This window comes from Lontra canadensis, unplaced genomic scaffold (assembly GCF_010015895.1).
Source record: "Lontra canadensis isolate GAN:19392208 unplaced genomic scaffold, GSC_riverotter_1.0 scaffold65, whole genome shotgun sequence".
NCBI lineage: Eukaryota > Metazoa > Chordata > Mammalia > Carnivora > Mustelidae > Lontra > Lontra canadensis.
Window position 1 is genome coordinate 363,020 of NW_022631059.1, and position 23,708 is coordinate 386,727.

The following is a 23,708-nucleotide window of genomic DNA, read 5'->3' on the forward strand; positions in this document are numbered from 1 at the left end:
GGGGCGGTGGCCGCGGCCCGGGCGCTGCGCGGGCCAATCAGCAGCGGCCGGGCGCGCGCCGGGGGGCGGGGTCAGGGTCCGCAGGCGGGGCGCGCGCGCGGGCGGCGGGGGCCGCGGGGTTGGAGCGGGCGCGGGGGCGCGCGCCGGCCTGACGGACAGACGGACGGACAGACGGACGGAGCAGCCGAGGCGAGCGCGCAGCTCGGACCCGCCCGGACGCAGCGCTCGCCCGGCGGCGGCGGCGATCACCGGCGCCGGTCCGGCGGCCGCGGCGCCCGCCCTCGCCCGCGCCCCATGGGGTCACAGGTAAGCGGCGCCGGCTCATTGTCCGCGCGGCCGGGCAGGCGCATCGCGGCCGGGCCCGGCCGGGGCCGCTCTGAGCCCCGGCAGCTCCGAGCCGGGGCGCGCCCCCGCCGCCTGCCGCCCCGCGCCCCATGCGCCCCGCCCCGCGGGGGCGCCCTCCTGGCGGCGATCGGCGCGCCCCGGCTGCGGCTCTGGGGGCGGCGGTCGCGACCCGGCCCGGCCCCTGCCGATCCCCGAACCCGGGTGGCTCGGGCGGGGCGGGCGGGGGCGGCTCGGGGTCCCCGCGGGGCTGCGCGCGGAGGCGTTGGCGGCGGGGCTGCCCGGCGCCCCTCGCCCTCCGCGCCTCCTGCCGCCGCCGCCGCGATCCCTCCCCCGTCACCTCCGAAAGGGGAATTTTCCAGCTGGTAATTTCTGCTGCGTCAACGCCCGGCCCCAGGAGGCAGCCCAGGGGCGTCCTGGCGCCCCCCGCCCGCGCCGTCCCGCGCGCCCCCCGCCCGCGCCTCCGAGCCGCACCCGGACCCGCCCGCGCCGAGTTTGCCAAGAGTCGGAACTGCGGGAGGTGGGCGCGGGCGGGTCCCCGCGCCCCACCGGGCCTTGGGGGTCATTGTCTCCCCCTGACGCCGGGCACCGGCCTCGTCTCCATTTTAATTGCTGGATGAGCCAGGGCGCAGGGGCCTCGGGGCCGGGCGGCCAGAGGAGCGCGGAGGAGACGGGGCGCGCCGAGCAACCACAGGGGCGCGCGGAGCGGACGGGGCGCGCGGAGGGAGCCGGGTCCGCCGCGAGCCGTGTCTTTGTTTCTCCGTAAATAGACATGTCAGTTTCACAGGGTAGCACGAGTCACTGTCTGACAACTCAATCCGATGGCAAATGGGGAATTTTCTACGCCAGGAGGAGGGCTGTGGCTAGTTGGGGTTCCCCCGGCCCCGCTAACAAATTTATTATTTGTAGGTTTAACGGACCACGCACAATAGGGCTGGACCGAGGAGCCTGGGTACACACCAAAAGGGGTGAAGAACAGGTATTTTCTGACCCCGAGGAAATACAAACAAAAGAAAGTTTGACTGAGATTCTCAGCGCATTTCCCCACGCTTTCCGTGATACAATCTCAGCGACGCATTTGTCGAGGATTACGGTGGCAAGATTGTTATCAGCATTGTTTAAAGAAATGCTAATTAGGCAACGCGTTTTGCAAACTGCTGGGCGCGGACACCTGTGCACGGAGTGCTCGCGCGCATTTTAATTGTGTCAGTTGTAGAGTCTTTCCTATCGGATTTATTATCAAAGCTAACTTTCCGTTTGGGTAGCAGACTTGTGGATTCGCTCTGTGGCCGGCCAGCACGCTGCCTGCACCGGGCAGTATTTCCACTCTGCGAGAATGGAAAATGGTGCGTTCATCAAAAGGAAACTTAGAGGAGGGTTTTTCACATAAATAATGAAGTAAACAGGAGTATTTTACCAGCACCGTCCTCTTGGTTTGTTTTGTGATAGTTTTAGATATTTCGAACTGAAAACTTTGGGACACCTTGTTTCCCCAGAAAGGGTTAAGTGAATGCTAGGGGCACCTGGGCTGCAGGTACTGAGATTTTGGCCCTGGGTCCCCTACGAAGCCAGTGATTGTCTTCACGGCCTTTACTGAAGGAGGGAGGGGTGGTGGCTGAGTTTTCTCTAGAACACGGTGGAATGCACTCACTCATGGGCTATTCAGAAGCCCCACATTCAGCCTTTCTTGGAGGCCAGCCTTGGGACATTTAATTAAGCCTCTCACGGGCATCATCATGGGTGTAAGAATTTTGTTTTGATGGATAGTTTCTGCTCAGGGTTAGCGGTTTTCTGTTTGAAAATGCGTTGTTCCTGTGCTCAGAGAGCTGTGTCCACCCACTGTCCGGTGTTCGGGACTGGCTGGCCATTGCCTGCAGGGGCACCCACCCTCTTCGATGCTCTGTCCCCACTCAGTTATCCAGGGCAGTCCCTTGGACCCTTGCCCCTGTGACACCTGTGGCCCGTTACCCTCATGACACCTGTGTTCTGCGCGCACACAGTGGCACAGAGAGGGTGGGGTGAACTGGAAAGGGCAAGACCACTCCAGGACTGGAGGAAATCCCTCAGCCTGAGGTCCTTCCACTGCCAGACGGGGTGTTATTTACAAACATGTTATACAAAATTAAGTTTTGACAGAGTGAACTTTCCAACATTGTCCTTATGTGGGGCTTTTCAAATTAAGAGAAATTGGGCCACTCTGTCCCTGTGGTCTGTGTTTCTGGGACAGCTGTACAGCATTTCTGCTTTGTTCTCTACCAGAGGTCTTAGACCAGCCTCTAAGCGCCAAGGAGACCCATTTAGTGCTCGGTGTTTAGAAAGCGCCACGGCCCAGGAACCTGAGCTAATTCCTCGCTGTGCCCAGGTGCCTTCTTGGCTGCTGTGTCAAAGTTCTAGAAGCCACTGCTCCCCCTCGTCATCACTCACACCCATGTCACCTCACCTGCCGCCACAGTTCCCTCTTCTGGGGTTTCACGCTCCTCTGTGACTCATGCTCTCATAACCATACAGGCTTTTTCTTCCTTCTGACCTAATATATTTTACCTTAAACTCTGTTCAGTGATGGCAGATTGTCAAGAATTCCCCTGTATGTCTGCCCCCTCCCCTGAAAAAAGAGATCCTTCCTGTTGCGACAAGTTTGCTTTAATGGCCTGGCTGTTAGGGATAAGTGGGTGATGAAAAACCTCTATCCAGGCCACAGGACCGATTTAAATGTTTGAAACACGGTCTCATCCTGGTCATGGTTCTCACGTGTCCTCTGCCCCCAGCTCCGGCTGTGGCGTGGCTGGGGTCCCACACCGTGAGGTCAGGGAAGGTTTCAGCCTAAACACTTTGAGTACCTTCTGTATGCACACTCAGGCTTTGTGTTCTGGTCTGCTGGTGATGGCACAGTACGGCTTGTGACGTTATTTGCTGATGAAAAAGTCGTGGAAAAGAGAAATACCCTTTCCTAACAAACTAAAAAACTTGTGTGTTGAAGGATAGAAGGAGCTGGCGGGGTCAGATTTGACCTTAGTATGATCTACACAAAGTTTTCTGTTCAGTTTCTTATCAGCAATGCTAGGAAGTCGTTTTCAGATTGAAAAATTACTAAATATTGGGGCACCTGGGTGGCTCAATGGGTTAAGCCTCTGCCTTCAGCTCAGGTCATAGTCTCAGGGTCCTGGGATCGAGCCCTGCATCAGGCTCTCTGCTCAGCAGGGAGCCTGCTTCCCCCTTTCTCTCTGCCTGCCTCTCTGCCGACTTGTGGTCTCTCTGTCAAATAAACAAAATAACATCTTAAAAAAAAAAAAAGAAAAAAATTACTAAATATTTTTTAACATCGTTTGGACTTAGAAATTGCTAACCTAGATATTTTAGAGTAGAAATCGAGAAATGCTGTTTACATCTTTTTCAGCAGTGTTCACAGAGCTTCTGTGTCTTGACAAGCGTGTGTCTGAGTCACATCAGAGAGATGTTCCCAGGGCTTCTCACTCGTGACAACTCCCGGGGATTGTCAGTCCCCTAAAGGCTGCAAAGGGCCAGCCTTTAGGCCAGGTTGGGGACAGTTTCTGGGGGGGGTTGGTGATCTGTTGGGACAAGGTAAGCATTCCTCAGACAGAAGAACCACTAATGTGACCCAATGTAGGTGACAGATGCTAGTGAAACAGCCCCAGAGTTCGGAGGGGGGACAGAGTGCAGACCAGCTGGTGGGGAAGGGGGCATCTGAATCCCCAAAGGCTGCTGGAGGTAAGGGGCATCGTGCAGACTCCTACCTCATCGGGCACGGACCCTCTGGGTCCAGACCTTGTGGAGCAAATTCTGTTGTGGCCTCTGCTTTGCCGAGCACGATGGCCAGTGAGAGGGCGGGACTGCAGGGCCGGCGGGTTCCGGGGGCACTGGGCAATCATGGTGGTTTCGGATCCCGCCTCCCGCGGGGGCCCACAGGCCACTCTGTGTCTTTGGAAGAGCTGCGGGGAAGTGGTCCCTGGGCCTGTCACCTGCGGCTGCTTCGGTGGGGCCTGTGTGTGCCTCTCTTCCTCTGCCCCGTCAGCACGGAGGTCTTCCCACTTGCCAGCAAACTAAGAAGAGCCACACGTGTGTGGGAATCATCAATTTTTAAAACGGCCTCATTTATAAAGAATTCAGACAGACTTTCTGCTCACGCGGGTGCGAGCTCTGTTCTGTTGCCCTCCCCTCCCATCTAACCTGCCGCTTCCCTGCAGAAAGCGAGGCCTCCCACCCTGCGGAGGAAGTCTCCCCCTTCACCGGCAAGCACAGCCGAGGTCCTGTGTCTTCTTCCTTCTCTGTAGAAGCAATGGAGGCACCTCAGTGTCCTGGGCCGCATGTGGAGGGTTTCAGAACCTCAGAGTCAGGAGTGCTTCCGTGGAAGGTGGACGTACCACGGGGGCACCATGGCTGCTGGGGCTTTGGGCAAGTCCCCTTTTTAGTCTGGGCAGGTAACCTGGGGAGCGGGGTGGGGTGTCTGACCTGGGGTCTTCTGTCCGTCCCACTCTGAACGTTTGGTTCTGCTGTCACACCCGAGGCACAGAGAGCAGAAGGTCTGGTGGCTCTTGGGTGGGCAGATCCGGTGCTGACCTGCCTGCAGAGCTGGCCCTTGTTTCCGGGGCACTGAGGCACTCAGATAGGCATTCTAGAGACACATTCCCGTGACCCCCTCGCCGCCCGCCAGCCAGAGCCCGGGTGTGCGGGGGGAGCAGCGCGCACGCAGCGCCCAGAGCTGTCTGTCCAGGGTGGGGACCGGCCGGGGAGGACGGCGAGCGTGGGGGCCGCGGAGGAAGAGGGTGAGAGCCTTTGGGCACCTGTGGCTTCAGGTGCGCCGTGACCTCTGAGGCGTAGTCTGGGGTCTCCTGGTCTTGGTGTGGCCCGTGTGAATCCGAGAATGGTGGATTTTCTCTTCTCCTCCCAGTGCACGCGAAGTAGCCTTTTGTTCAGGAAGCTCGAGGGCTGCTGGGGCTCCGAGAGAAGCGCAACTACTCGGCTTTGCTGCGAGGCGGAGAAGGATCCCCTGGTGCAGGGCAGCGTTTGCCGGGCTTTACGGGGCTCACGGGCCCTTCCTCGTCCTGTGGACCGGCCGCGGGCCTGGCAGTGGTCCCGTCCCCTGGAGGGAACCTGCCCAGACCTCGCTGCACCAGACCCTGCCATCTGGGGAGGGGGCAGCATCTCTCGGTCCCCTCCCCCGTGCTTCTCAGGCTCGGGCGGCATTGCACCACCCTGCACGTCTGGGTCCAGCTGCCAGGGCCCAGGAAGCCACCCCCATCTGTTGGGGACTGAATCGCTGTTGGCGGCTGGCCAAGGGGTCCCGGGGATTACAGGGCGAAGACCTTCTGCCTCCTTCTCTTGGGGCCCGAGAGGCCCTCGGTGCATGGCCAGCTGCAGGCATGGGCGCAGGGAGGCTCTCGCAGCCTTCCACAAGCCCTCGGGGGCAGCGTGCCCCGCGGACAGGCCGAGGCCCCCCGCCCCCAGGCTGGGCTCGTGGCCCATGTCCAGACTCAGAAGACTCCGCCGGGCGGCCCCGCCCTCACCGGCGTCCCTGCCCTCGGCCCTGCGGCTGGTGGTGGGAGCACCTCGTTTTTCCCGTTTCATTTCCGGTGTCTCTCAGCACTTCCTCCATCGGCTTCTGAAACGTTACAGGTGGGAGTTTCCCTGCACAGAGCTTCGAGGATGTGAGGTCCTGCGGACTGGGTCCCGCAGCTGGTGAGGGCTTGGGGCCTGCCCCAGGGTCTTCTCAATTCTGAACATTTTTAGTAACATCATAGCCTGTCCTGTGATTTGGGGTGACTATTACTGGCCATGTGACTTCTGTAATTTTTTTATTTCTGAAGAGAAATTGAAGGAGACAGGACATTTATTTTTTAAAGATTTTATTTATTTATTTGACAGATCACAAGCAGGCAGAGAGGCAGGTGGGGGGGGTGGGGAAGCAGACTCCCGGCCGAGCAGAGAGCCCATCCCAGGACCCTGAGATCGTGACCTGAGCCGAAGGCAGAGGCTTAACCCACTGAGCCACCCAGGCGCCCCAACCTCGAAGTATTTTGAAGAACTTTCCAGAGCTCCTTAGCAGACACAGTCTCCCCAGGAGCAGTACACGCGCGTCCACGACTGGCCCACAGGGAGGCTAAACAGAGTGGTTTTTGATACTGGGTAAGCTTGACTTTCTCAGGTTTTCTTTCTTACGTTGGCAGAATGAGACCAGAAGAAGGAGTGAGAAGGTGACACTGTCTTTGGACGTCCCTTTGAGCTACTGTTGGTTGAACAGGGGGCGCCTGGGTGGCTCCGTGGGTGAAGCCTCTGCCTTCGGCTCAGGTCATGATCCCCGGGTCCTGGGATCAAGTCCCCAGTTGGGCTCCCTGCTCAGCGGGCCGTCTGCTTCTCCCTCTGCCTCTCCCCACCCCTGCTTGTGTGTGTGTGCACGCTCACGCGCGCGCTCTCTCTCTCACAAATAAATAAATAAATAGAATCTTTAAAACCAGAGAGGAAGAGCATTCTCCTCTTCATCTTGAGGTCGTGAGTTCAAGCCGCACGTTGGGTCCAGAGCGTTACCTACATAAAGAAACTTAAAAATACTGAAAAAAGAGAGAGAAGCTGGCTTAATGGCAGCTCACTGAACGTGATCGGCAAACGCTGCGCGGAGTCCAGATGCAACGGGCAGTCTTGAACTTGGCCTCTCCCCTGCTTGGGTTTTTCGGCCGTGGCTGCTACTGAGCTTTCTTCAGCGTGGCGGAAACCGCGCCAGCCGCAGCCCTGCATGCGCGACGGGTGGCGGGAAGGTTCTCTGTGGTCCGAAGATGCTCTCACGATGGGGAGAGCCCTGAGCGTTCTCGGGTGTATGCGCGCGCCCAGGGCCCCAAGGAGTAGGTCAGGCAGGGTCAGCACCGGGAAGCCTGCCGTGCCTGCGTCGGGCGGGCCTGCTGCTGCTCAGAGCCCGCGTGCTCTGCCCCACTCTGGACGCGCTTTGCTCTTTTCCTTGAGGCCGGTAACCACGCCTTGGAGAAGGCACCTGCACACCAGGTTTGCTCGAGGTCATTCGTGGTCACCTTACTTTTTAACTTAAACTGATCTCTGCCTTGTCTTGAGGGAGAATAGCTATGAAATTATGAGGCTGATGTCTTGGTGTCTTTTTTGGGTACACACTGAAATGAACATGTAACTCTCAGTTTGGAGACAGGTTTGTCCAAGCCGACCGGAAGCTGGCCTTGGCCTCACCCTGGTGTGCGGCCCGCCCCCTAGGGGCTCGGGATACCCCTGGGTCCGCCCTTCTGCTCTGTGTCTCAGGAGTGGCCCACACCCTACACTTCCCTTCTCAGGCTCGCGCTGGCTGGGGAAGGACCTGTGCTTCGGCCCCGGCCACAGAACCGTGGGCAGGGCTGAGGGGCAGCACCGCCTTTCCTGCCCGGCCTGTGGATTCTGAACAGCAGCCGCTTGGCCACGTAGCTTTCCCGGGTGCGGGGGCAGAGTGTGTCAGTGGTTCTCCCTGTGGAACCCCTCCAGAGCTTCCCCACACGCTGCTGAGTTGGATGGGGTGGTAGCTGGCGACACAGGGCGTGAGGGGAGGAGCCCTTCCTGCCGCATGTCGGGCGGTCACACAGGGAACAGGGATGTAGGTTAGGTCGCTGCTGGGAAGACCGTCCTGGGACTGTGGTAAGAGAGCCCCACCAGCCTGGGGTCTACACACAGAGCTTCATTCGCTTGCAGCCCTGGAGGCCAGAGGCCCAGGTCCAAGGGCAGGCTGGGCCACGCCCTTGGCAGAGGCTCCGAGTGAGGCTCCATCTGCCTCGTCCGGTTGTGTGTCTGCCTGCGATCCTGGCTGTTCCTTGGCATGTGGATGCGTCGCTCCAGCATGTCCAGCCACGTACACGCGTGGCCTCCTCCCCTGTGTGTCTAGATCAGTCACACTGACCCGGGCTCCACCATAATGACCTCTCCTAATGCGATGATGCGGTTTCCAGACGCGGTCACACGCACAGGTGTGGGATCAGGACTGGAGCGCGGCTTCCTACAGGCCGTGGTTTGTCCCGGGCACGTCCACTCCCATGTTTCTCGGTCCTGCGTCACGCAGTCCCCTCAGTCAGCCACTGTCCCTTCTGGGGACCATGTAGTAGGGGTGGCAGGTGAGAGCGTGCGGCAATCCTGCACCCAGCCCCCGCCTGTCACGAGCAGGGCCCTTGCCGGCAGATGCGTGCTTCCGGGGAAATGACAGAAACGGGCTGCTGAGGCGTGGACGGCCATGCCTGCTGTGGACAGGTGCTGCGGGGCCCGTGCGAGGAGGCAGGTGACAGGGGTCGTGCACTTTGGGGCGGGGGTGACTAGAGATGCAGCCACGGGGACCCCGTGGGGCAGTGGGGGCAGCCAGTTGTTGTGACCACCCCGCAGCGGGTGGTGAGGCCCCTCTGGGCACCTGTCTCCGCCGGCTGAGTGCATGCGTGCTGACCTTCCCCACCCCCTAGAGCCAGGCAGCCTGCGGGACCTAGCTTTCCAGAATGTTCTTAATGCTTCCGCTGAGATACACCAGAAAATGAGGGATAGCAGCTGTTGAGACACAGTCTTTAAATTCAGAAAACCTTGTCTTGTGTTGAAGTAACATGTAGAACTTAACACGTCAAATAATACCGTTCAGTGGCTGGTCTGAAGCTCCGAATTGTGAAGTAGCTCTAAGAGCCGGCCTGCTCTGTGGTCACTGCCAAAACCGTGGGCACGTGGGTGTGGCTGTTGTGGTTTAGTGTCCACAGTCACAAAGGTGTGGTCCCTCTACTGTAGACCCCGAGGTCCAGCCAGGAGGGTCGGAGGTCACTTAAGGAGCTCAGGTGCTCTGTGCTCCCTGGATAGGCCGGCGGGGTAGTCACTGCTGTCATCTCCGTTCATGCTCATGGCCCTCCCACAAGGAGCAGCCCCGACGGGGAGTGGAGCAGAGGCCCCTGCAGACTTGTGTGAGCCGTGGTCCACACGCATGAGCCATGGTCTGTGTGTGTGGAGCCGTGATCCACGTGTGTGAGCCCTGGTCCGCGTGTGTCTGAGCTGTGGTTTGCATATGTGTGTGAGCCGTGGTCCGTGTGTGTGAGTCGTGGCCCGTGCGTGTGAGTCGTGGCCCGCGTGTGTGAGTCATGGCCCACATGCGTGTGAGCCATGCTCTACATGTGTGTGAGCCCTGGTCCACATGTGTGTCTGAGCTGTGGTTTGCATATGTGTGTGAGCCGTGGTCCATGAGTGTGTGAGCTGTGGTCTGTGTGTATGAGTCATGGCCTGCGTGTGTGTGAGCCATGGTCCATGTGTGTGAGCCGTGGTCTGTGTGTGTGAGCCATGGTCTGTGTGTGAGTTGTGGCCCATTTGTGTGAGTCATGGCCCACGTGTGTGTGAGCCGTGATCTGTGTGTGTGAGTCATGGTCTCTGTGTGTGTGAGCCATGGCCCATATATGTATGTGAGCCGTGGCCCGCCTGTGTGTGAGCCATGTTCCGCGTGTGTGAGCTGTGGTCCGCGTGTGTGAGCCGTGGTCCGCGTGTGTCTGAGCCGTGGTCCATGTGTGTGAGCCACGGTCCACATGTGTGTGAGCTGTGGTCTGTGTGTATGTGAGCCGTGGCCCGCCTGTGTGTGAGCCATGGTCCACGTGTGTGAGCCGTGGTCCGCGTGTGTGAGCCGTGGTCCACATGTGTCTGAGCTGTGGTCCGTGGGATCTGACACCAGATCAGTCTCTTGCGCGTCTGCATCTCTAAATCAGAGATTCTCCCAGAACTGGAGAAGCTGTGCGGTACCTCCATAACTGAAGTGTTAGATACGTGCCCCTGATATCTTTAGATGTGGGCAGAATTGGAGACAAGGTCCCATCGCCAATTGCAGTGCTTCCCCTCTGCTCCTCCCGGCTTTGCTGTCCCTCTGAGTCTTGCTCTGGTGGGTGTAACTCAGGCCTCGTCCCCTGCAGGGCTCCGCCAAGTGTGGCTGACACTCGCACTCACGCACCCACAGCTGATCTCGGCTGCCACACTTGGCCTGGGTTCCATGCTCCTGTGGGGGCCCCGTGTCTTCACGGTGGACTGGAGTCTGGACACATTCCACTGTGAGGTGGCAGCTCAGAAACGTCACTTATTCTGTTTAGTACTATGTGTTTGCTGAAAGATTGGAGCCATGGGGGCCATGTGCTGGCCTTGCTGGTGGGATCCTGCGACCTGGAGGAGCCCCTTCCCGTCCCCCTGTGATGGTCCCTGAGACTGGGCGTGGGGGGAAGGGGTACGGGGGGCACGGGCGGTGCAGTCCCGAGTGGCCATCGGGATGTTCAGTTTGTGGGGCGCCCCAGCGGCTCTGTGGGTTGGGTGTCCGACTCCTGATCTCGGCTTAGGTCTCACAATGCAGGAGCGCGCAGGCTTGATCCCACGGCCCTGAGATCATGACCTGAGCCCCCCAGATGCCTCTGTCTGCTCTGTGTTCAGGAGATGTACATGGAGTTTGCAAAATAATTACCACCTATATAAGTTTTCTTTTAAAATTTGAGATTTGGGGGCACCTGGGTGGCTCAGTGAGTTGAGCCTCTGCCTTCGGCTCAGGTCGTGATCCCGGGGTCCTGGGATTGAGCGTGTGTCGGGCTCTCTGCTCAGCAGCGGGTCTGCCTCCCCCGCCCCCCGTCCACTTCTCTGCCCACTTGTGATCTCTGTCAAATAAATAAATAAAAATCTTTAAAAAAATTTCAGATCTGTCATCGGTTAATAATGTGCAAGAACATCTCTAGATTCGTTTAAGCTCCTGGAGGCCCCACTTCTCTTGACATTGATTTTCCTTTAGTTTTCACTAAAACACAAATTAAATTTACCTCTGCCTCTCTTTTGGTATGTGGGAAACGTGGGTGTGTAGTTTTGCTTGAGTTCGGAACTTTCCTGTTAGTGAGAGAGTTTGTCGCAGGGGGGCCCCTGTGGCGGGGGGTCAATGCCAGAGCGTGTCTGCAGTTGGAGGCCTGCAGGTCTTTCCTTTTGAGTATTTTGATGCAGGCTTCTCATTTTCTTCAGAATTGTGAGCGCCTCTTACTTTAGTTTTCTTCCCAGATGGGTCGTTTTTACCCACAGCTGACACTGGGACTGAGGAGTGTGAGAGCTGACCGCCCCGGAGCCTTGGGAGCGGATGGAGTCGGTGCACGACCAAACGGCCCGGGTTTGCTTCTAGAAGTCCCGTATCATGGAGGGAACGCTGGCATTTCGGCAGAGCTGGGGAGGAAATGGGTTTGTTCACCAGCACTGTTCACACCCAGCTTGCTGAGTCCTCAGGAGATGAGAAGGACACAGCCGCGCCCCTGTGGTCTCCCTCCTCTGACCCCAGCAAGTGCGGATCCGGCGGGTTAGCCTAAGCTCAGCACTCGCAGGCCTGACCGGGCCCCTCATGCTCACAGGCCGGTGTGTGTGACCTCACTCGTGTCATCCTGCTCAAGGTCGCTTACCCGCCACCCTCTTTCCTGCATCGCCAGTTGGACGATGGCAACGGGTTTAAGGGGACCTGAGAGGTGTCCCCACGTGCCAGCCCCTTTGTCCAAGCGCAGAGGGAAATACCAGTTGAAAAACTGGCAGTCAGACTGCTCGTGCCCAGGGCCCTGCTGAGGAATTTCCTTTTGCTCCTTGGAAGTCAGAGTTGAGGTCCTGGGGCTTTGGCAGGCCCTCTGTGCCACGTGGTCAGGTGTGGGCAGGACGGAGCCGTCTGTGTCCTTGTGGGGGACCCTGCCCCACACGGTTCCAATGTTCTAGATGAGCCACGGGCTTTGCAGGGTTCTGGGATGCAAGGAGGCAGACTGTCCTTGGTCCTGTATGGAGCATTTGTAAGAGTCAAGCACAGACTCCCCTGCGGTGCTTCCGGCCACAGGCAGGAGTGAAGAGGGCTTAGTGCCGACCTCTCTCCACGGAGGCTGCGTTCCTCCTCCTGGACTGATTTCACACGTGCTAGCCTGCTCCCTGCAGGGGCTGGGTGGGCTCGGCTTTTGTCTTTGAGTTTTATGAGTGAGCACCTGGCTTTGCGAGGAGACGGGGATGTGCACAAGCATCTCAGGGTCCGTGTTCTCAGCTGTCATTTCCTTCCATTTATTTGTTACAAACCTTTGAGTTTCAACGTAAACGTTTCTTGTTCACCTAAATTGGGTCTCGTTTGCTTTTAATATGTCGAATTCTGCTTGGCTGTTTTCTGGTTGTCAGGCATTTGGGTGATTTCTTACTTCTTGCTATTAAAAATAGAAGTGCTGGCAGTGTCTTTGAGCAAATTAGCATTTGGGGTCATTTCCTTGGGGTAGTGTTTCCCAAATGTGGAATTACTGGTCAGCGACACACACGTCTCGTTGCGCCACGCTCTGTGGGCCCTGCTCCAGAAGGACCGTGGCTCCCGGCTCTGTGGTGGCCTGTGACCACCTTCACTGGGTTGCATGACTTCATGTTAATTTTTCAGCCTCACGCACGCAGACGTTTTCTTGGACATCGTCTCTCAGAATGGTACGTTTCCCTCAGTTTGCTCTAGGTATTGCCCAGATACCTTTGAAGGTTTAATGTCAGGTTCCAGGATTAACTGACACGGGCTGGGGGGCTCACCCAGCACCCTGCCCAGACCAGCCTCAGGTGTCCTCCCCATGGGGACTGGGGACAGGAGCGTGCAGCGGATTTGGTGACAAAGGTAGATGATGCCTGGGCTGTGTGGTATAGACCCTTGTTCCTGAGGGCTTTGTCATACAGTGCTGCCCACCACCCCAGTGAGTGTGTCCTGGACCCCCAACGCCGTGCCGGTGCCATTCCCACAGCAGGACCCCTCCCGCAGGCTGCTGCCCAGAGAGCCAGCACTCTCTGTGCCCACTGCCTTCAGCTGTGGACACTGCCCGCAGGACAGACCTGGAGAGCCCCTCATGTGCCCGCCCTGTCCCCCAGAGTACTGAGTAGTCCCCCTCAAAACCCAGGTCTTTCCTTGTGAATCGGGAATTTCATTTCTTAGAATGCTTTGGGGCTGGTCCCAGGGAAAGAGGGGCTTTCCCTGGGAGAGGCCCTGTCTCCCTCACGTCCCAGGGTGCCTTAAGCCTTCCCCACCCCCAATCCAAGCCCACAGGTTCCCCGGGGGCAAGAACCAGCCCCTCCCCCAGGACTCCTTCCGCAAGACCTACCCCCCCACCCCCCACCCCCGCCCCGGGCCTGCTGGCCAGGTCGGCCCCAGCCCGGCCTCCGGCCTTCATCATGCACCCCTTCCAGGGCCCCCTGCGGCCTGGCCTGTGCCCCAGCTGGTGCTGCACTCAGTCGGGGGCTCCCCTGGCCGCTGCGGGGATGCCGGGAACCAGTGTGATCTGTTCTCTGCTGGGACCTGGCCAGTTCTGGGACCCGCCGAGTTGATGTCCGCATGAGTTCGGGGGACTGACTGACCGGTCGCTGGGGGCCACGCGGTGGGGGTTGGCTTGCCTGCCGCTGGCCCTGCCCCGGCCGGGCATGTTGGCTCAGTTGGCAGCTGTCCGTCTGTCTGTCCGTGTGTGAGGAGAGCTTGCCCGGGAAGGGCCCGTGCCGTCTCCGCAGCACTGAGAGCCGTGCTCGGAAACCTGCCCGATCCACCCGCCGAGGTTCCGCTGGGTACCGGGGCCGCCCTGCGCTGGCGTCCCGGATGCCGAGGGGGCTCGCGCCGCCTGCCTCGGACGTGCGCTCGGCGCGGTCCAGGCCCAGGCGCTCAGGAGTGGGACCCCCGTGCCCCCGCAGCTCCTCTCGTTGGCAAGTATACAACTTCCCAGGAAGGAGCATCTAAACGAAGGTCTAGCGTGTTACTAGATGTGAGCAGATGTTGCAAAATGTTCCAAACTTGTCAGTCTGGTTCAGGGGTAGGTGGGAGTTCTCTGAGTTATCCCTACAACTTTTCCAATAGTTGCAAAGTGTTCAAAAGAAAACGTTGAACGCGGCGGGGGAAGGGCTTCACCTGCTGCTGGAGAGCCCGCATTGCTTCTAGCTCCTTCCCTGTTTGGGGTCTATTTTTGTCTTGGTGGCAGGGAGCACAAGTGTGTAGAGTTAACATTTCAAGTCACAGCACATCTCAGGTTTAAAATTCACAGACATAGTTTTCCTGGCTTGGGAAGCCGATCAGCCTTCTTTTTAAGAAAGCAAAATTGGGGCGCCTGGGTGGCTCAGTGGGTTGAGGCCTCTGCCTTCGGCTTGGGTCGTGATCTCAGGGTCCTGGGATTGAGCCCCACGTCAGGCTCTCTGCTCAGCGGGGAGCCTGCTCCACCCCCTCCCCGCCCTCTCTCTGCCGCTCTGCCTGCTTGTGATCTGTCAAATAAATAAATAAAATCTTTAAAAAAAAAAAAGAAAGAAAAAATTAAGTGTGGCTTTTCCTGGGGCTTTTGTGACAATGTATCACCAACTGGGGCTTAAAACAACAGAGAAGTGTTCTCTGGCCACTCTGGGATGGGAGTTGAAATCAGGACCCCAGGGGTTCCCGGGAAGGGTCCATCCTGCCCTCCAGCTCTCCTGGCTCCGGGCCTTGGGCTGTGGCACCATGGCTCTGTCTCTGCCTCTGTCTTCACAGGGGCTTCTCTCTGTGTGTTTCTGTCCAGATTTCCCCTTTCTATAAGGACACCAGTGCCACTGGGTCATGACCTCATCTTAAACCTTGGTTAAGTCTTCAAAGACCCTATTTTTTTTTTAAAGATTTTATTTATTTATTTATTTGACAGACAGAGATCACAAGTAGGCAGAGAGGCAGGCAGAGAGAGAGAGAGGAGGAAGCAGGCTCCCCGCAGAGCAGAAAGCCCGATGTGGGATCATGGGATCATGACCTGAGCTGAAGGCAGAGGCTTTAACCCACTGAGCCACCCAGGCGCCCCCAAAGACCCTATTTTCAGATGAGGTCCTGTTCAAAGGTATTGGGGGTTGGGCCTTCAACATGGCCCACCACAGTGAGTGGCTGCATCCATCCCTGGCTTTGCTGCCAGCTGGTGGGAACATCAGAGCCGACCCCAGAGCGTGTGGGCTGTCACATCTGGAGCCGTGTCTCCTGGGCACCGATGACACGGATCTGGGATGTCCTACGGAGTGTGGCTGGTTGGCAGCTGCCTGACCATCCACCTGTAAGGCCACCAGCCCACAAGCTCCTCCTTCTACCAGCACTTAGTGTCGGATGTTTAAAAAACGTTTCTGGAGGGGCGCCTGGGGGCTCAGTCGGTGAAAGTCCTGCCTTCAGCCCAGGTCATGATCCTGGCGTCCTGGCGTCAGGCTCCCTGCTCCTCCTGTTCCCTCTGCCATTCCCCCCACTCGTGCTCTCTCTCTCTCTCTCAAATAAATAAATAAAATCTTTTAAAAAAATTTCTTGAATTCAACTTGTAACTTTCAGTCCTGCAGGTCTCAGGTGACAAGGGTAGTTGTGTTGGCCCAAATGTGTGCGTGGAGCCTGCGGAGCGTGAGTGGGTCCCGTGCCCAGAGGCTTCCGGACTCAGCAGCAGAGGCTCGGGGACTGTTCTGGGAGCTCCTGGAAGCTTCTGGGAGGAGGAGGCAGTGTCCGGCGGCTGGAGGGGCTTGCTGTCCCTCTTCCGTTCTGTGCAGAATTGGCCTTTGTCTGTCAGCACGTTTGTATGGCCCGATGCCTCACGCCTAACCAGAATGAGCTAAAAGGAGCTTAACTGCCCGTTAAGACCAAGCGTGGTTTAAAGAAGAAACATCCAGAATGAGACTAGGTCTGGTGGGACGTGTCTGGGAGGATGAGCATAAACCCTGACCTCTTCCCCTTTCTTTTCCCAGCCCACAAGACAAAGAAATTCCCCCAGACCAGCTTCCCAGCAGCGGAAGCCGAGAAACTGGAAGTCAGAGCAGCCGCCCTCAGGTGGGCACACGGGACTGGCCTGTATCTGGGGCCTCTCTCCAGACCCGCGACCCTGCGCAGCCCTTTTCTGTCCTCCCCTACCCCTTGGAGCACGGTTCTGTGTGCCAGGACTTGAATGAGGACCTCTCCCCTTGAAGTGCTGGCCTCTGGGTCCCCGTCGTGGTGGCTGGTGCCCCCACCACCTCGAGGCCTGGCAGAATCCCTGACCGCTGTGGCACTTGGCTCTCAGCTTGTTCTGGGCCTCTCGCTGGCCCGGCCAGAGCTCTCATGGGGACTCCCTAAGGCCTCTGTTTTGAGGTCTCGCGTGCACTTGGAACCGTCCTGAAACACAGGCTCGTTGTCTCTCAACGGTTCTGCGGCCGACTGGGTTCTTCTTGTCCATGTGACATCAGATAGGCCTGAGTCCCCCGGGAGCTGGGCTGGAACAGCCAGGCAGTGGCTCAGTGGTCTTGTACCTGGTGGGGTCAGGGCGTGTCGGGGATGCTCGGGTGGCCCTTTGTGCCACACTGTCCTAGGTCAGCTCCTGCGGCTGAGTAGCTGGGCACAGACTTGTCCACCTACAGAGGTAGACACTGGCGGCTCCTTGAGGCTCAGTCCCAGGCCAAGGTCTGTGAGGGAGGGGCTGCTCCAGGCCCTGAACTCTGGGGTGGTGGCTTGGGGGGACCTCTTCAGAGGCCCGTGCTGTCCTCTAAATGTGTGCTGCTCCCTAAGTCCCCCCCGTGAGTGGTTTGTACCCCACTCTGGGGAGCTGCCCCTCCCAGCCCCTCCTTGTGCCCCCACAGCAGCTTTAAGCTGTTCTAGAATCATCCCTGCGGTGCCTTTGTGCTTCTGGGGGGCACCCTGTGTGGGAGGTGGGGTGGGGTCCTCAGCCTTGGGTGGGTTCCGGGCCGTGGCGGGCAGGCGCACTGGCTGGTTCAGCCTGGAATTCTCTCCCCTGCTTAGACACGCACTCGCAGGGTCTGCAGTGGAGGCCGGGGAGTTTGGACAGGGGGCACCTGGGCACGGGCCGTGTTGCCAGGGTAGGGGGTGCCCCCGAGAGAGGAAGTGACGCTGAGGCAGGTAGGGCGGCCCGTGGGGGGTGGACAAGGAACCGAAAGAGGCACAGAGGAGGGGCCGGAAGTGGGGTGGGCCTGGCGGGAGAGCAGCCAGGTTTGCATTTTTAGCTCAAGCCAGGGGCAGTGTGGAGGATGTGAAGGCCTCCAGCCCCGATCACGGTTTGTTTTCAGCAGAGAAAGTAAGGGGACTAGCATGTCCCCCGTCGCTAGCTACGACCTGACGTGCGGGGAGTCTGGTCTGTAAAGACATTTCTCCTCGTGGGTGCCCTACCCTTGGCGTTTCAGAGCACAGGAGCCATTGGAACAGCCCAGACTGTGGAAATAACATCCAGGTGCGGAGCTTGGAGCCAAATTTCAGGGAAGCCGATATCTGCCTGCGGATGCGCAAGGCTGGACAGAGGGCACCTTCCCCCAGGACGAGCTTGCTTCTCCTCTTGTCTGAGTGCGGTGTGGCCCTTGGCGGCCGTCCTCGGCAGACGTGCACGGTGTGTGAGTGTGCGCAGCTGCCTAACAGAGACGGTGGACCCACGTCTCCGCGCGGAGACCTCTTCTCTCCCTGGACTGGTGGCCCGCGTCCTCCTTGGGGACATCTGTCCCTGCGTCTCCGTTGTGTACGGACACCACCAGTCCCTTTGGACCAGGGCCTTCCTAGAGACCGCAGCTGAACCAACTGTACCTGCAACCGCCCCGCCCTGAGGAAGGCCGTGTGCTGAGGAAGGGGGGGTTAGGAGCCCAACAAATGAATTTTAGGGGACAAAAGCCACTGTACAACAGATGGTGACAAATGGGCCCAGGTTTGCACTTGAGCAAGGACAGAGGTCCAGTCGCCTTTCCCGAAGTGTAGTTTACGTATACCGACTGCGGCATTTAAAGTGTCTCTCAGGGGAGTCTGCGCACAGCGGGGACACCGTCGCGGAGGACGCCGGCCGCGGCCCTGGCCCCGGGTTAGCTGGTGCGCTCTGGGCCTCTGTAGAAGGCGGCGTGCTCCCACGTGCTAGCCATGCGTGGCGTCTGTCAGTCCCCACGAGCCCCCAGAGATTCACATGTGTCTGAGAGAGTGACACTTAGGCACGGGGCTGGGGACACGTGGACGCCTTCCTGCCGAGTGTGTCCGTGGGTCGGGATGCGCCCCACTTCCCCGTGTCCCTGCAGACGCACACACGCTGTTGCTGGGTTTGGGCGTTACCCCAGCCATGTCTGCGCGGGAGCCCTCACCGGGGCCGCGCTCCCAGCCTTCTCGTCCTGACGCCTGTGTGGCCACTGTCGCCTGCATCTCCCTGAGGCCTGAGGAAGTTGACCACCTTCCCACTGTGTGCCGGCTCAGGTATCTTTCCTGTGATGTGGCTGTTCGAAATGTGGCGCATTTAAAAAGTCCCACCAAAATAACTCCAAGGGTGGTTTTGGTGTAATGAGGCTGGCCCAGATGTCTGTGGGGCCACCGTCTGTCCCCCATGGGGTTTCTGTGGGGCACGTAGGCTCATGTGGCTTGGTTCTAGCACTGGAGCTGTCTTGCTTCCACTTTTAAACAGTATTTGTCTGTTAGATGACATTTAACAGAGAAACTTAAATAAGCTTAAATTGAGCTAAACCGACACACGCAAGTTCCAGGTTAGAGGTAAGAAGGTGAGGGAACGTCTCGGTTTGTGTGTGTGTTTGAGAAGGACACGCATGCCTTACGAGTCATTCCAAATTAGACGTGGGCTTTTTTGGAGTGGGACTCAGTGACCAGCCCTGGGGGGTCCTGCCGGCTGGTAGGGCTGACCTGATGCTTGTTTGCTCGTAACAAGGACCCCAGGTCTACGTAACGCCTGCTGTTGTGGGAACCAGTGGTCTTTCCAATGACGCTCCTTGTGGATGAGAGGAGCAGGGGACCCCAGCCTGGTCCCTGAGCTTGGGACACACAATGTGTCGAGCGACACGCATTCACAGCAGACTGTGTGGTTCTGGTGCCTTCTGAGGCGTTTGGATTCTCCCTGTGCAGCACCAGCCGTCCCGTGACAGGCGGAATGAGTACGAAACGTACATCTCCAACAGGACAGCCTCTGCTGACAACCGGTGAGCAGGGCTTTCTGCTTGAGACCCCCTTACCTTCAGATCCTGGGAGGAGAAAGTTTTGGGATGTACTCCATACCTCCCCAGACAGCCAGACATCGGGGCGCCCTGTACCAGTCCCTTAGGGAGCTGCCCGGCCCTCAGCATCCTGGACGCCCGAGTCAGAGCCGGTGGGGAGGAGGCTGGCAGGAGCCAGTTTTGGCGCTTGGGACGGAGCGTGCCTTTCTCTGTGTTGGCACCGTCGCATCCTCATCCTTTCCCTTCAGTCACCATGCCGAGCCTGCACGGGGCAGCGGGACAGGCTTGGTTCTGAAGCCGGCTCCTTGCTGGTCGGGAGCTCGGTGTCTTTGAGCTTTGGGCGTCTTGGCAGGTCGGGGTCGCCGTCCATCTCTGGAGGCTGCGGGGCTGGAAATGCCACCTGAGGGTCACACTTATTGCCTCCCAGGGGGCCCCCCTTCGTTGGGAGTCTGGGTGACTTGCACTGTCCACCGTGTCCCCAGTTGTCCATGCTAAGGGGTCCCAAGTCCGCATCAGTCCCCCAGTGCTGCTCAGGTGACGCAGTCTCTGAAGTCTGGTCTGGAACATGGATCCACGTTGGTCTGGTACCAAAGTGGTTCTGTTTATAAGTGATTCTGTCTGAAACAGCATCTCTCAATAGCATCTCTCCATCAGCAAGCTCTCAGTGGGGAACCTAGAGGAGAAATAAGAACGCGAGTTTGGAAAACCAGGAGGGGAAGGGTGCAGCTTTGCGGGGTCCTCAGCTGCCAGGCTGCTGATAGAGCGCCCACCTGCCCTGTGGCCTCACCCACCCTCAGACCTTGACCTCACAATGCTTGGCATCTGGACCACAGCTCCTCTTTGAAGGGCCCCGTACTCAAGAGGGCACCGCTCACGGGCCCTGGAATTTGTGAGCATGGCCAGTGCTTCATGTAGCAGCACAGGTAATGCAGGGATGACGGGTCACCTGTCCACAGGTGTGTGTCCTCGGCCAGGCTGGTCTCCATGACCTGCTCTACGTCCCAAGGGCAGGTGCGCTCTCCTTGCCCTCAGAGAGGAACCGCCATGAGCAGGCTTTCATCTTAAGGCTGTATCTTACCTGGGCGGCCAGCCGTTACTCAACAGGACACCTGAGCTCCAGGGGGCGGGACTCCCAGGAGCCCTTACTGATGGGAGAGTATCAGCTTTGTAACGGAAATTCAGCTGTTCTCCTAAGGCTTCTTTGGGCTTCGATAGATTCCATGTCCCCTTTTTTTAAAAAACAGTATTTTATTCATTTATTTGAGAGAGAGCATGAGCAGAGGCAGAGGGAGAAGCAGGCTCCCCACCGAGCAGGGAGCCCGATAAGGGGCTCCGTCCCAGGACCCGGGGATCATGACCTGAGCCGAAGGCAGACACTTAACTGAACGAGCCACCCAGGTGCCCCAGACCAACTCTGTGTACCCTTACTATTTTCATAGGAGACTCCTGTTTTAGACTCCCTCTCTTTTTAATGTACAAGTAACTTTTTCCCTAATGGAAATTGTACGGTTTTTCTACTGTGAACTCTATGTAAAGTGCATAGCTGGTTCTTAAGCTGCCCAGATCGAATAATAACTTATTTTACAGTTTTCCACAGAAATTGAAATTATTTTAGAAATGCAAATCCTGGGGCTCCTGGGTGGCTCAGTGGGTTAAGCGTCTGCTTTCAGCTCAGGTCATGATCCCTGGGTCCTGGGATCGAGTCCCGCATCAGGCTCCCTGCTCAGCGGGAAGCCTGCTTCTCCTTCTCCCACTCCCCCTGCTTGTGTTCCCTCTCTCTCGCTGTGTCTCTCTCTCTCTCTGTGTGTCAAATAAATAAATAAATAAAATCTTAAAAAAGAAATGCAGATCTTGTGAGGTAGTTGTTCCTTGTATAATACGGCGTTTTGTTTCCTTTCCGTGGTTCGTCCCGACTCTTACAGGGTCTGTTTCCGTGGTGAGACTTAGTATTCATACAGGAAACCAGGGGATGGTGCGTACCGCTCCCTGATTGGAACGCAGGGCCCCGAGGCCGTTGATGCTCCCATCACATGGCCAGGAACCAGGTGCCACTTCTGTGGCCTCCAGGCATTAAACTGGCGCCTGTAGTTTCCATGGTGGTTTTCCTCAACTTGAAGCACCTCTCAGACCCTCCCTCGACGTGTGGTTACTCTGTGTCTGCAAAGTCGGGCTTGAGGAATGAAGTCACTCCTGAGTGGAACCCCTGTCCTTGTCACACCCTTCTGTCCAGACTCAGTGTGGGGTGGGGACCACACCTTGGTTTGTGACTCCCCTCCGGGGACTCTGGGGCTCAAGGTCGAGAGCTGCTGGTGCCATCTGAGCACATGACCCTTCCCCGCAGCCCATTTTGGACCTTCTTCCTGTTTCTCCTTCTTGGTGGCCAGGCCTCGTTGGGGACAGGTGTGGCTGCCGAGACTACAGGCAGCGTGCAGAAGCAGCGAGCTAACTCCCGGCCTTCGATGCTGGGGCTGGCTGGGGCAGCGGCCCGGGTTCTGAGCTGCGTCCCAGCGCTTGGCCAGCCGGGACGAGGGAACAGGTGCTGGGGTCCCTGGGACACCGGCTCTGCCGGTGTAGGTGCCTCCAGCAGGAAGGAGTGAGGAGGGTTGTGGGGAGGGCGCCTCAGACCCGGCCAGCTGAGGGAGATGAGGGCTGAGAGCCTGTCTTCCGAGCCTGGGAATGGGAAAGCGAACGACCACTTTTCTCACTGAGCACTTCATGTCATGTCATTTCATTTCATTTATTTCTAAGAAATGAGACCTTTGATTTTTTAAGATTTTATTTATTTGACAGAGAGAGAGCACAAGCAGGGGGAGGGGTAGAGGGAGAAGCAGGCTCCCTGCTGAGCGGAGAGCCCGATGTGGGGCTTGATCCCAGGACCCCGAGATCATGACCTGAGCTGAAGGCAGACGCTTCACCGACTGCACCGCCCAAGTGCCCCTAATTTTTATAGATCTTAATCTCATTTCCACTAGAATATAAAGGTACCTAAAAATTGGAGGCTATGAACGTTAACATTTCCGTGAAAGCAGCAGCTACACAACGGTTTTTAGGTGAATAGTGGAGGTTACCTGCTCGCAGCAGCCAGCATATGTTCACGAGCCCGGCAGCCCAAAGTAGCCAAGACCCTGTTTTAGTAGAAGCTACAGCCCTTCACTGTTCTTTTTTTTTTTTTTTTTTTTTTTTTAAGATTTTATTTATTTACTTGACAGACAGAGATCACAAGCAGGCAGAGAGGCAGGCAGAGAGAGAGAAAGGGAAGCAGGCTCCCTGTTGAGCAGAGAGCCCGATGCGGGACTCGATCCCAGGACCCCGAGATCATGACCTGAGCCGAAGGCAGCGGCTTAACCCACTGAGCCACCCAGGCGCCCTTCACTGTTCTTTTTTAGAGATGAAAGTATTACAGATAAAATCGAAATCCCCTGCGTTATACCCCCGTCCCACGCTTACCGTCTGGCCTGCTAGATCCATCCCACTTCGTGACTGTCGCGAGCACCGAGCACAGAGCACCGGGGCGGGCGCGGTGCGGGGGGGGGGGGGGGGGGCGGGGGGGGGGGGGGGCGGGGGGGGGGGCGCGGTGAGGCCGGCCGACGCGCTCCCTGAGTCTGCGCAGGCGCTCTCGCGAGGGCTCTGTGCGCGCGACTCGCGTGGTCTTCGCAATAACCAGGAGGCAAGTGGGATCGCTACTTCCACCTTGCCGATGAGGAATTTGAGGTGCAGAGAGGTTAAGCGGCTGCCCCAAGGTCACACAACGAGTGGTGTGGCGCTGGTTCCCCAGCCGGCGCGCGCTGACTCCAGGTGGGGGCCGTGCGCGTGGACTCACTCCCAGGAAGCGGCCGCCGGGCCTCAGGAACATTAAGTCGGGCTGCTCCGGGCGGGTCCTTTTTGTGATTTCAACGATGCTACCATCTGTTGCCCTTTGCGGCATGACGTCTCCATGAAACATGTTTGGTGTTTATTCTCTTTGACAGGTGCAGGCCTGTTTGTTTTAAGGCCCTGCGGTGCCTTTGGTGTGCTCGTGACACGGCTGTCTACGTTTCCTTTTATTTCTAGTTCACATCTCCCACCATGCATAGGTACAGAATGTATTTTGTGATGAGAATTTTAGTAACTTTTTTTTTAACCGTTGAAAGGTCGCATTCCCGTGCGGTTGACCAACAGTGCTGTATTGGCGTCAGGCACGCAGTACGCTGGTCCCTTACCCAGTGCTCATCTTCATAAGTGCTGTTAATCCTGTCCCACCTCCCCCTCCCCCTCCTCCTTGCTGCTGACCATCAGTGTGTCCTCTAGACCTAAGAATCCTGTTTCTTGGGGCACCTGGGTGGCTCAGTGGGTTACGCCTCTGCCTTCGGCTCGGGTCGTGATCCCAGGGTCCTGGGATCAAGCCCCGCATCCGACTCTCTGCTCAGCGGGGAGCCTGCTTCACGCCCCCCCCCCCCCCCCCCCCCCCCCCCCCC

At 58.0% G+C, this 23,708-nt stretch overlaps 1 protein-coding gene across 4 annotated transcripts in view; it reads left to right on the forward strand.

Annotated features, from left to right (window-relative positions):
- Positions 1–131: 131 nt before the first annotated feature.
- ZBTB46 (zinc finger and BTB domain containing 46) overlaps positions 132–23,708 on the forward strand; it is a 59,299-nt gene continuing 35,722 nt past the window's right edge. Inside the window, exon 1 of one of the 4 annotated variants that reach the window (XM_032878760.1) lies at positions 132–306. Coding sequence is in view for 1 of the 4 variants with exons in the window: in XM_032878764.1 (XP_032734655.1) it covers positions 4,637–4,778 (142 nt within the window). In the remaining 3 variants the exon portion in view is untranslated. Of the gene's footprint in view, positions 307–4,495; positions 4,779–6,316; positions 6,484–16,032; positions 16,130–23,708 lie in introns of those variants that run through there. The other 3 variants (XM_032878764.1, XM_032878761.1, XM_032878765.1) reach the window with 3 other exon arrangements.